Here is a 12,066-nt window from a genome sequence, read left to right as displayed (position 1 = left end):
AGCACCAGGGAGGAAGGACACTGTGAAGAGGTGCAGCTTATACTGAGCAGTGTGAGATAGCAGCACCAGGGAGGAAGGACACTGAGGAGAGGTGCAGCTTATACTGAGCAGTGTGAGATAGCAGCACCAGGGAAGAAGGACACTGAGAAGAGGTGCAGCTTATACTGAGCAGTGTGAGATAGCAGCACCAGGGAGGAAGGACACTGAGAAAAGGTGCAGCTTATACTGAGCAGTGTGAGATAGCAGCACCAGGGAGGAAGGACACTGAGGAGAGGTGCAGCTTATACTGAGCAGTGTGAGATAGCAGCACCAGGGAGGAAGGACACTGAGAAGAGGTGCAGCTTATACTGAGCAGTGTGAGATAGCAGCACCAGGGAGGAAGGACACTGAGGAGAGGTGCAGCTTATACTGAGCAGTGTGAGATAGCAGCACCAGGGAGGAAGGACACTGAGAAGAGGTGCAGCTTATACTGAGCAGTGTGAGATAACAGCACCAGGGAGGAAAGACACTGAGGAGAGGTGCAGCTTATACTGAGCAGTGTGAGATAGCAGCAACAGGGAGGAAGGACACTGAGGAGAGGTGCAGCTTATACTGAGCAGTGTGAGATAACAGCACCAGGGAGGAAGGACACTGAGGAGAGGTGCAGCTTATACTGAGCAGTGTGAGATAGCAGCACCAGGGAGGAAGGACACTGAGCAGAGGTGCAGCTTATACTGAGCAGTGTGAGATAGCAGCACCAGGGAGGAAGGACACTGAGAAGAGGTGCAGCTTACACTAAGCAGTATGAGATAGCAGCACCAGGGAGGAAGGACACTGAGAAGAGGTGCAGCTTATACTGAGCAGTGTGAGATAGCAGCACCAGGGAGGAAGGACACTGAGGAGAGGTGCAGCTTATACTGAGCAGTGTGAGATAGCAGCACCAGGGAGGAAGGACACTGAGAAGAGGTGCAGCTTATACTGAGCAGTGTGAGATAGCAGCACCAGGGAGGAAGGACACTGAGAAGAGGTGCAGCTTATACTGAGGAGTGTGAGATAGCAGCACCAGGGTGGAAGGACACTGAGAAGAGGTGCAGCTTATACTGAGCAGTGTGAGATAGCAGCACCAGGGAGGAAGGACACTGAGAAAAGGTGCAGCTTATACTGAGCAGTGTGAGATAGCAGCACCAGGGAGGAAGGACACTGAGAAGAGGTGCAGCTTATACTGAGCAGTGTGAGATAGCAGCACCAGGGAGGAAGGACACTGAGGAGAGGTGCAGCTTATACTGAGCAGTGTGAGATAGCAGCACCAGGGAGGAAGGACACTGAGAAGAGGTGCAGCTTATACTGAGCAGTGTGAGATAGCAGCACCAGGGAGGAAGGACACAGAGAAGAGGTGCAGCTTATACTGAGCAGTGTGAGATAGCAGCACCAGGGAGGAAGGACACTGAGAAGAGGTGCAGCTTATACTGAGCAGTGTGAGATAGCAGCACCAGGGAGGAAGGACACTGAGAAGAGGTGCAGCTTATACTGAGCAGTGTGAGATAGCAGCACCAGGGAGGAAGGACACTGAGAAAAGGTGCAGCTTATACTGAGCAGTGTGAGATAGCAGCACCAGGGAGGAAGGACACTGAGAAGAGGTGCAGCTTATACTGAGCAGTGTGAGATAGCAGCACCAGGGAGGAAGGACACTGAGAAGAGGTGCAGCTTATACTGAGCAGTGTGAGATAGCAGCACCAGGGAGGAAGGACACTGAGGAGAGGTGCAGCTTATACTGACCAGTGTGAGATAGCAGCACCAGGGAGGAAGGACACTGAGGAGAGGTGCAGCTTATACTGAGCAGTGTGAGATAGCAGCACCAGGGAGGAAGGACACTGAGGAGAGGTGCAGCTTACACTAAGCAGTATGAGATAGCAGCACCAGGGAGGAAGGACACTGAGAAGAGGTGCAGCTTATACTGAGCAGTGTGAGATAGCAGCACCAGGGAGGAAGGACACTGAGGAGAGGTGCAGCTTATACTGAGCAGTGTGAGATAGCAGCACCAGGGAGGAAGGACACTGAGAAGAGGTGCAGCTTATACTGAGCAGTGTGAGATAGCAGCACCAGGGAGGAAGGACACTGAGAAGAGGTGCAGCTTATACTGAGGAGTGTGAGATAGCAGCACCAGGGTGGAAGGACACTGAGAAGAGGTGCAGCTTATACTGAGCAGTGTGAGATAGCAGCACCAGGGAGGAAGGACACTGAGAAAAGGTGCAGCTTATACTGAGCAGTGTGAGATAGCAGCACCAGGGAGGAAGGACACTGAGAAGAGGTGCAGCTTATACTGAGCAGTGTGAGATAGCAGCACCAGGGAGGAAGGACACTGAGGAGAGGTGCAGCTTATACTGAGCAGTGTGAGATAGCAGCACCAGGGAGGAAGGACACTGAGAAGAGGTGCAGCTTATACTGAGCAGTGTGAGATAGCAGCACCAGGGAGGAAGGACACAGAGAAGAGGTGCAGCTTATACTGAGCAGTGTGAGATAGCAGCACCAGGGAGGAAGGACACTGAGAAGAGGTGCAGCTTATACTGAGCAGTGTGAGATAGCAGCACCAGGGAGGAAGGACACTGAGAAGAGGTGCAGCTTATACTGAGCAGTGTGAGATAGCAGCACCAGGGAGGAAGGACACTGAGAAAAGGTGCAGCTTATACTGAGCAGTGTGAGATAGCAGCACCAGGGAGGAAGGACACTGAGAAGAGGTGCAGCTTATACTGAGCAGTGTGAGATAGCAGCACCAGGGAGGAAGGACACTGAGAAGAGGTGCAGCTTATACTGAGCAGTGTGAGATAGCAGCACCAGGGAGGAAGGACACTGAGGAGAGGTGCAGCTTATACTGACCAGTGTGAGATAGCAGCACCAGGGAGGAAGGACACTGAGGAGAGGTGCAGCTTATACTGAGCAGTGTGAGATAGCAGCACCAGGGAGGAAGGACACTGAGGAGAGGTGCAGCTTATACTGAGCAGTGTGAGATAGCAGCACCAGGGAGGAAGGACACTGTGAAGAGGTGCAGCTTATACTGAGCAGTGTGAGATAGCAGCACCAGGGAGGAAGGACACTGAGGAGAGGTGCAGCTTATACTGAGCAGTGTGAGATAGCAGCACCAGGGAAGAAGGACACTGAGAAGAGGTGCAGCTTATACTGAGCAGTGTGAGATAGCAGCACCAGGGAGGAAGGACACTGAGAAAAGGTGCAGCTTATACTGAGCAGTGTGAGATAGCAGCACCAGGGAGGAAGGACACTGAGGAGAGGTGCAGCTTATACTGAGCAGTGTGAGATAGCAGCACCAGGGAGGAAGGACACTGAGAAGAGGTGCAGCTTATACTGAGCAGTGTGAGATAGCAGCACCAGGGAGGAAGGACACTGAGGAGAGGTGCAGCTTATACTGAGCAGTGTGAGATAGCAGCACCAGGGAGGAAGGACACTGAGAAGAGGTGCAGCTTATACTGAGCAGTGTGAGATAACAGCACCAGGGAGGAAGGACACTGAGGAGAGGTGCAGCTTATACTGAGCAGTGTGAGATAGCAGCAACAGGGAGGAAGGACACTGAGGAGAGGTGCAGCTTATACTGAGCAGTGTGAGATAACAGCACCAGGGAGGAAGGACACTGAGGAGAGGTGCAGCTTATACTGAGCAGTGTGAGATAGCAGCACCAGGGAGGAAGGACACTGAGCAGAGGTGCAGCTTATACTGAGCAGTGTGAGATAGCAGCACCAGGGAGGAAGGACACTGAGAAGAGGTGCAGCTTACACTAAGCAGTATGAGATAGCAGCACCAGGGAGGAAGGACACTGAGAAGAGGTGCAGCTTATACTGAGCAGTGTGAGATAGCAGCACCAGGGAGGAAGGACACTGAGGAGAGGTGCAGCTTATACTGAGCAGTGTGAGATAGCAGCACCAGGGAGGAAGGACACTGAGAAGAGGTGCAGCTTATACTGAGCAGTGTGAGATAGCAGCACCAGGGAGGAAGGACACTGAGAAGAGGTGCAGCTTATACTGAGCAGTGTGAGATAGCAGCACCAGGGAGGAAGGACACTGAGAAGAGGTGCAGCTTATACTGAGTAGTGTGAGATAGCAGCACCAGGGAGGAAGGACACTGAGGAGAGGTGCAGCTTATACTGAGCAGTGTGAGATAGCAGCACCAGGGAGGAAGGACACTGAGGAGAGGTGCAGCTTATACTGAGCAGTGTGAGATAGCAGCACCAGGGAGGAAGGACACTGAGGAGAGGTGCAGCTTATACTGAGTAGTGTGAGATAGCAGCACCAGGGAGGAAGGACACTGAGAAGAGGTGCAGCTTATACTGAGGAGTGTGAGATAGCAGCACCAGGGAGGAAGGACACTGAGGAGAGGTGCAGCTTATACTGAGCAGTGTGAGATAGCAGCACCAGGGAGGAAGGACACTGAGAAGAGGTGCAGCTTATACTGAGCAGTGTGAGATAGCAGCACCAGGGAGGAAGGACACTGAGGAGAGGTGCAGCTTATACTGAGCAGTGTGAGATAGCAGCACCAGGGAGGAAGGACACTGAGAAGAGGTGCAGCTTATACTGAGCAGTGTGAGATAACAGCACCAGGGAGGAAGGACACTGAGAAGAGGTGCAGCTTATACTGAGCAGTGTGAGATAGCAGCACCAGGGAGGAAGGACACTGAGAAGAGGTGCAGCTTATACTGAGCAGTGTGAGATAGCAGCACCAGGGAGGAAGGACACTGAGAAGAGGTGCAGCTTACACTAAGCAGTATGAGATAGCAGCACCAGGGAGGAAGGACACTGAGAAGAGGTGCAGCTTATACTGAGCAGTGTGAGATAGCAGCACCAGGGAGGAAGGACACTGAGGAGAGGTGCAGCTTATACTGAGCAGTGTGAGATAGCAGCACCAGGGAGGAAGGACACTGAGAAGAGGTGCAGCTTATACTGAGCAGTGTGAGATAGCAGCACCAGGGAGGAAGGACACTGAGAAGAGGTGCAGCTTATACTGAGTAGTGTGAGATAGCAGCACCAGGGAGGAAGGACACTGAGAAGAGGTGCAGCTTATACTGAGTAGTGTGAGATAGCAGCACCAGGGAGGAAGGACACTGAGGAGAGGTGCAGCTTATACTGAGCAGTGTGAGATAGCAGCACCAGGGAGGAAGGACACTGAGGAGAGGTGCAGCTTATACTGAGCAGTGTGAGATAGCAGCACCAGGGAGGAAGGACACTGAGGAGAGGTGCAGCTTATACTGAGTAGTGTGAGATAGCAGCACCAGGGAGGAAGGACACTGAGAAGAGGTGCAGCTTATACTGAGGAGTGTGAGATAGCAGCACCAGGGAGGAAGGACACTGAGGAGAGGTGCAGCTTATACTGAGCAGTGTGAGATAGCAGCACCAGGGAGGAAGGACACTGAGAAGAGGTGCAGCTTATACTGAGCAGTGTGAGATAGCAGCACCAGGGAGGAAGGACACTGAGGAGAGGTGCAGCTTATACTGAGCAGTGTGAGATAGCAGCACCAGGGAGGAAGGACACTGAGAAGAGGTGCAGCTTATACTGAGCAGTGTGAGATAACAGCACCAGGGAGGAAGGACACTGAGAAGAGGTGCAGCTTATACTGAGCAGTGTGAGATAGCAGCACCAGGGAGGAAGGACACTGAGAAGAGGTGCAGCTTATACTGAGCAGTGTGAGATAGCAGCACCAGGGAGGAAGGACACTGAGAAGAGGTGCAGCTTATACTGAGCAGTGTGAGATAGCAGCACAAGGGAGGAAGGACACTGAGGAGAGGTGCAGCTTATACTGAGCAGTGTGAGATAGCAGCACCAGGGAGGAAGGACACTGAGGAGAGGTGCAGCTTATACTGAGCAGTGTGAGATAGCAGCACCAGGGAGGAAGGACACTGAGGAGAGGTGCAGCTTATACTGAGCAGTGTGAGATAGCAGCACCAGGGAGGAAGGACACTGAGAAGAGGTGCAGCTTATACTGAGCAGTGTGAGATAACAGCACCAGGGAGGAAGGACACTGAGGAGAGGTGCAGCTTATACTGAGCAGTGTGAGATAGCAGCACCAGGGAGGAAGGACACTGAGAAGAGGTGCAGCTTATACTGAGCAGTGTGAGATAGCAGCACCAGGGAGGAAGGACACTGAGGAGAGGTGCAGCTTATACTGAGCAGTGTGAGATAGCAGCACCAGGGAGGAAGGACACTGAGAAGAGGTGCAGCTTATACTGAGCAGTGTGAGATAACAGCACCAGGGAGGAAGGACACTGAGAAGAGGTGCAGCTTATACTGAGCAGTGTGAGATAGCAGCACCAGGGAGGAAGGACACTGAGGAGAGGTGCAGCTTATACTGAGCAGTGTGAGATAGCAGCACCAGGGAGGAAGGACACTGAGGAGAGGTGCAGCTTATACTGAGCAGTGTGAGATAGCAGCACCAGGGAGGAAGGACACTGAGAAGAGGTGCAGCTTATACTGAGCAGTGTGAGATAGCAGCACCAGGGAGGAAGGACACTGAGAAGAGGTGCAGCTTATACTGAGCAGTGTGAGATAGCAGCACCAGGGAGGAAGGACACTGAGGAGAGGTGCAGCTTATACTGAGCAGTGTGAGATAGCAGCACCAGGGAGGAAGGACACTGAGGAGAGGTGCAGCTTATACTGAGCAGTGTGATATAGCAGCACCAGGAAGGAAGGACACTGAGAAGAGGTGCAGCTTATACTGAGCAGTGTGAGATAGCAGCACCAGGGAGGAAGGACACTGAGAAGAGATGCAGCTTATACTGAGCAGTGTGAGATAGCAGCACCAGGGAGGAAGGACACTGAGGAGAGGTGCAGCTTATACTGAGCAGTGTGAGATAGCAGCACCAGGGAGGAAGGACACTGAGGAGAGCTGCAGCTTATACTGAGCAGTGTGAGATAGCAGCACCAGGGAGGAAGGACACTGAGAAGAGGTGCAGCTTATACTGAGCAGTGTGAGATAGCAGCACCAGGGAGGAAGGACACTGAGAAGAGGTGCAGCTTATACTGAGCAGTGTGAGATAGCAGCACCAGGGAGGAAGGACACTGAGAAGAGGTGCAGCTTATACTGAGCAGTGTGAGATAGCAGCACAAGGGAGGAAGGACACTGAGGAGAGGTGCAGCTTATACTGAGCAGTGTGAGATAGCAGCACCAGGGAGGAAGGACACTGAGGAGAGGTGCAGCTTATACTGAGCAGTGTGAGATAGCAGCACCAGGGAGGAAGGACACTGAGGAGAGGTGCAGCTTATACTGAGCAGTGTGAGATAGCAGCACCAGGGAGGAAGGACACTGAGAAGAGGTGCAGCTTATACTGAGCAGTGTGAGATAACAGCACCAGGGAGGAAGGACACTGAGGAGAGGTGCAGCTTATACTGAGCAGTGTGAGATAGCAGCACCAGGGAGGAAGGACACTGAGAAGAGGTGCAGCTTATACTGAGCAGTGTGAGATAGCAGCACCAGGGAGGAAGGACACTGAGGAGAGGTGCAGCTTATACTGAGCAGTGTGAGATAGCAGCACCAGGGAGGAAGGACACTGAGAAGAGGTGCAGCTTATACTGAGCAGTGTGAGATAACAGCACCAGGGAGGAAGGACACTGAGAAGAGGTGCAGCTTATACTGAGCAGTGTGAGATAGCAGCACCAGGGATGAAGGACACTGAGGAGAGGTGCAGCTTATACTGAGCAGTGTGAGATAGCAGCACCAGGGAGGAAGGACACTGAGAAGAGGTGCAGCTTATACTGAGCAGTGTGAGATAGCAGCACCAGGGAGGAAGGACACTGAGAAGAGGTGCAGCTTATACTGAGCAGTGTGAGATAGCAGCACCAGGGAGGAAGGACACTGAGGAGAGGTGCAGCTTATACTGAGCAGTGTGAGATAGCAGCACCAGGGAGGAAGGACACTGAGGAGAGGTGCAGCTTATACTGAGCAGTGTGAGATAGCAGCACCAGGGAGGAAGGACACTGAGAAGAGGTGCAGCTTATACTGAGCAGTGTGAGATAGCAGCACCAGGGAGGAAGGACACTGAGAAGAGGTGCAGCTTATACTGAGCAGTGTGAGATAGCAGCACCAGGGAGGAAGGACACTGAGGAGAGGTGCAGCTTATACTGAGCAGTGTGAGATAGCAGCACCAGGGAGGAAGGACATTGAGGAGAGCTGCAGCTTATACTGAGCAGTGTGAGATAGCAGCACCAGGGAGGAAGGACACTGAGAAGAGGTGCAGCTTATACTGAGCAGTGTGAGATAGCAGCACCAGGGAGGAAGGACACTGAGGAGAGGTGCAGCTTATACTGAGCAGTGTGAGATAGCAGCACCAGGGAGGAAGGACACTGAGAAGAGGTGCAGCTTATACTGAGCAGTGTGAGATGGCAGCACCAGGGAGGAAGGACACTGAGAAGAGCTGCAGTTTATACTGAGCAGTGTGAGATAGCAGCACCAGGGAGGAAGGACACTGAGGAGAGGTGCAGCTTATACTGAGCAGTGTGAGATAGCAGCACCAGGGAGGAAGGACACTGAGAAGAGGTGCAGCTTATACTGAGCAGTGTGAGATAGCAGCACCAGGGAGGAAGGACACTGAGGAGAGGTGCAGCTTATACTGAGCAGTGTGAGATAGCAGCACCAGGGAGGAAGGACACTGAGAAGAGGTGCAGCTTATACTGAGCAGTGTGAGATAGCAGCACCAGGGAGGAAGGACACTGAGAAGAGGTGCAGCTTATACTGAGCAGTGTGAGATAGCAGCACCAGGGAGGAAGGACACTGAGGAGAGGTGCAGCTTATACTGAGCAGTGTGAGATAGCAGCACCAGGGAGGAAGGACACTGAGAAGAGGTGCAGCTTATACTGAGCAGTGTGAGATAGCAGCACCAGGGAGGAAGGACACTGAGGAGAGGTGCAGCTTATACTGAGTAGTGTGAGATAGCAGCACCAAGGAGGAAGGACACTGAGGAGAGGTGCAGCTTATACTGAGCAGTGTGAGATAGCAGCACCAGGGAGGAAGGACACTGAGAAGAGGTGCAGCTTATACTGAGCAGTGTGAGATAGCAGCACCAGGGAGGAAGGACACTGAGAAGAGGTGCAGCTTATACTGAGCAGTGTGAGATAGCAGCACCAGGGAGGAAGGACACTGAGAAGAGGTGCAGCTTATACTGAGCAGTGCGAGATAGCAGCACCAGGGAGAAAGGACACTGATAAGAGGTGCAGCTTATACTGAGCAGTGTGAGATAGCAGCACCAGGGAGGAAGGACACTGAGAAGAGGTGCAGCTTATACTGAGCAGTGTGAGATAGCAGCACCAGGGAGGAAGGACACTGAGGAGAGGTGAAGCTTATACTGAGCAGTGTGAGATAGCAGCACCAGGGAGGAAGGACACTGAGGAGAGGTGCAGGTTATACTGACCAGTGTGAGATAGCAGCACCAGGGAGGAAGGACACTGAGAAGAGGTGCAGCTTATACTGAGCAGTGTGAGATAACAGCACCAGGGAGGAAGGACACTGAGAAGAGGTGCAGCTTATACTGAGCAGTGTGAGATAGCAGCACCAGGGAGGAAGGACACTGAGAAGAGGTGCAGCTTATACTGAGCAGTGTGAGATAACAGCACCAGGGAGGAAGGACACTGTGAAGAGGTGCAGCTTATACTGAGCAGTGTGAGATAACAGCACCAGGGAGGAAGGACACTGAGAAGAGGTGCAGCTTATACTGAGCAGTGTGAGATAGCAGCACCAGGGAGGAAGGACACTGAGAAGAGGTGCAGCTTACACTGAGCAGTATGAGATAGCAGCACCAGGGAGGAAGGACACTGAGGAGAGGTGCAGCTTATACTGAGCAGTGTGAGATAGTAGCACCAGGGAGGAAGGACACTGAGGAGAGGTGCAGCTTATACTGAGCAGTGTGAGATAGCAGCACCAGGGAGGAAGGACACTGAGAAGAGGTGCAGCTTATACTGAGCAGTGTGAGATAGCAGCACCAGGGAGGAAGGACACTGAGAAGAGGTGCAGCTTACACTAAGCAGTATGAGATAGCAGCACCAGGGAGGAAGGACACTGAGGAGAGGTGCAGCTTATACTGAGCAGTGTGAGATAACAGCACCAGGGAGGAAGGACACTGAGAAGAGGTGCAGCTTATACTGAGCAGTGTGAGATAGCAGCACCAGGGAGGAAGGACACTGAGAAGAGGTGCAGCTTATACTGAGCAGTGTGAGATAGCAGCACCAGGGAGGAAGGACACTGAGGAGAGGTACAGCTTATACTGAGCAGTGTGAGATAACAGCACCAGGGAGGAAGGACACTGTGAAGAGGTGCAGCTTATACTGAGCAGTGTGAGATAACAGCACCAGGGAGGAAGGACACTGAGAAGAGGTGCAGCTTATACTGAGCAGTGTGAGATAGCAGCAGCAGGGAGGAAGGACACTGAGTAGAGGTGCAGCTTATACTGAGCAGTGTGAGATAACAGCACCAGGGAGGAAGGACACTGAGGAGAGGTGCAGCTTATACTGAGCAGTGTGAAATAGCAGCACCAGGGAGGAAGGACACTGAGGAGAGGTGCAGCTTATACTGAGCAGTGTGAGATAGCAGCAACAGGGAGGAAGGACACTGAGGAGAGGTGCAGCTTATACTGAGCAGTGTGAGATAGCAGCACCAGGGAGGAAGGACACTGAGAAGAGGTGCAGATTATACTGAGCAGTATGAGATAGCAACAGCAGGGAGGAGGAACACTGAGGAGAGCTGCAGCTTATACTGAGCAGTGTGAGATAGTACCAGCAGGAAGAAGGGGCACTGAGGAGAGGTGCAGCTTATACTGAGCAGTGTGAGATAACAGCACCAGGGAGGAAGGACACTGAGAAGAGGTGCAGCTTATACTGAGCAGTGTGAGATAACAGCACCAGGGAGGAAGGACACTGAGGAGAGGTGAAGCTTATACTGAGCAGTGTGAGATAACAGCACCAGGGAGGAAGGACACTGAGGAGAGGTGCAGCTTATACTGAGCAGTGTGAGATAGCAGCACCAGGGAGGAAGGACACTGAGGAGAGGTGCAGCTTATACTGAGCAGTGTGAAATAGCAGCACCAGGGAGGAAGGACACTGAGGAGAGGTGCAGCTTATACTGAGCAGTGTGAGATAACAGCACCAGGGAGGAAGGACACTGAGAACAGGTGCAGCTTATACTGAGCAGTGTGAGATAGCAGCACCAGGGAGGAAGGACACTGAGAAGAGGTGCAGATTATACTGAGCAGTATGAGATAGCAACAGCAGGGAGGAGGAACACTGAGGAGAGCTGCAGCTTATACTGAGCAGTGTGAGATAGTACCAGCAGGAAGGAGGGGCACTGAGGAAAGGTGCAGCTTGTACTGAGCAGTGTGAGATATCAGCAGCAGGGAGGAGGGGCACTAAGGAGAGGTGCAGCTTGTACTGATCAGTATGAAATAGCAGCAGCAGGGAGGAGGGACACTAAGGAGAGCTGCAGCTTGTACTGAGCAGTGTGAGATATCATCAGCAAGGAGGAAGGACACTGAGGAGAGCTGCAGCTTGTACTGAGCAGTGTGAGATAGCAGCACCAGGGAGGAGGGGAACTGAGGAGATGTCAATCAGGCGTTATAGATTGAGTTTAAACCTTTGAAGAAGTATTGGTTTTCAAAGTAAGTACATCAGCCACAACAGAACTTATCTATTTAATAACGTATGCAGTTTGTATTGTGAAATCTGGTGACAGATCTGCTCTAATGTGGTTGCAGTCTAATCATAATCTGCAGAGTGGGGATAAATAGCATCTTCTCTTTACTGGACGGCTAGATATGTATAATCACCAGTATAACCTTCCACAACACTCTTGCTAATTATAAGATGATATCTTTGGGTGAAACCCATCTTTCTGAGACTTTTTCACTATGATGATTTCTCTCACCTCAGCTCGGTAAGACTTGCGCTGTGTTTAATCAAAGGATCTAGAGACTCCAAATTCTCAATTTCCAGGCTGCATTCATTAAATCTGAAGCATAAGCACAACATTTGTGACAACCAATCTGATAATATGATTTATGCAGAATATGCGGCTCCGCAGTTCGTGTATTTTTGGCTTCTGGTCAGGGA

General features: G+C 52.0%; 1 protein-coding gene across 1 annotated transcript in view; it reads right to left on the bottom strand.

Annotated features, from left to right (window-relative positions):
• Window positions 1–12,066, bottom strand: part of NLRC5 (NLR family CARD domain containing 5) — a 149,850-nt gene that overhangs the window by 52,513 nt on the left and 85,271 nt on the right. The window contains exon 31 of the mRNA XM_075326907.1: window positions 11,882–11,965. Coding sequence (XP_075183022.1) covers window positions 11,882–11,965 — 84 coding nt within the window. The remainder of the gene's footprint in view (window positions 1–11,881; window positions 11,966–12,066) is intronic.

This window comes from Anomaloglossus baeobatrachus, chromosome 10 (genome assembly GCF_048569485.1).
Source record: "Anomaloglossus baeobatrachus isolate aAnoBae1 chromosome 10, aAnoBae1.hap1, whole genome shotgun sequence".
NCBI classification, from domain to species: Eukaryota; Metazoa; Chordata; class Amphibia; order Anura; family Aromobatidae; genus Anomaloglossus; species Anomaloglossus baeobatrachus.
The sequence above is the reverse complement of the archived record's forward strand: the minus strand, read 5'-3'. Positions and strand labels throughout refer to the sequence as shown.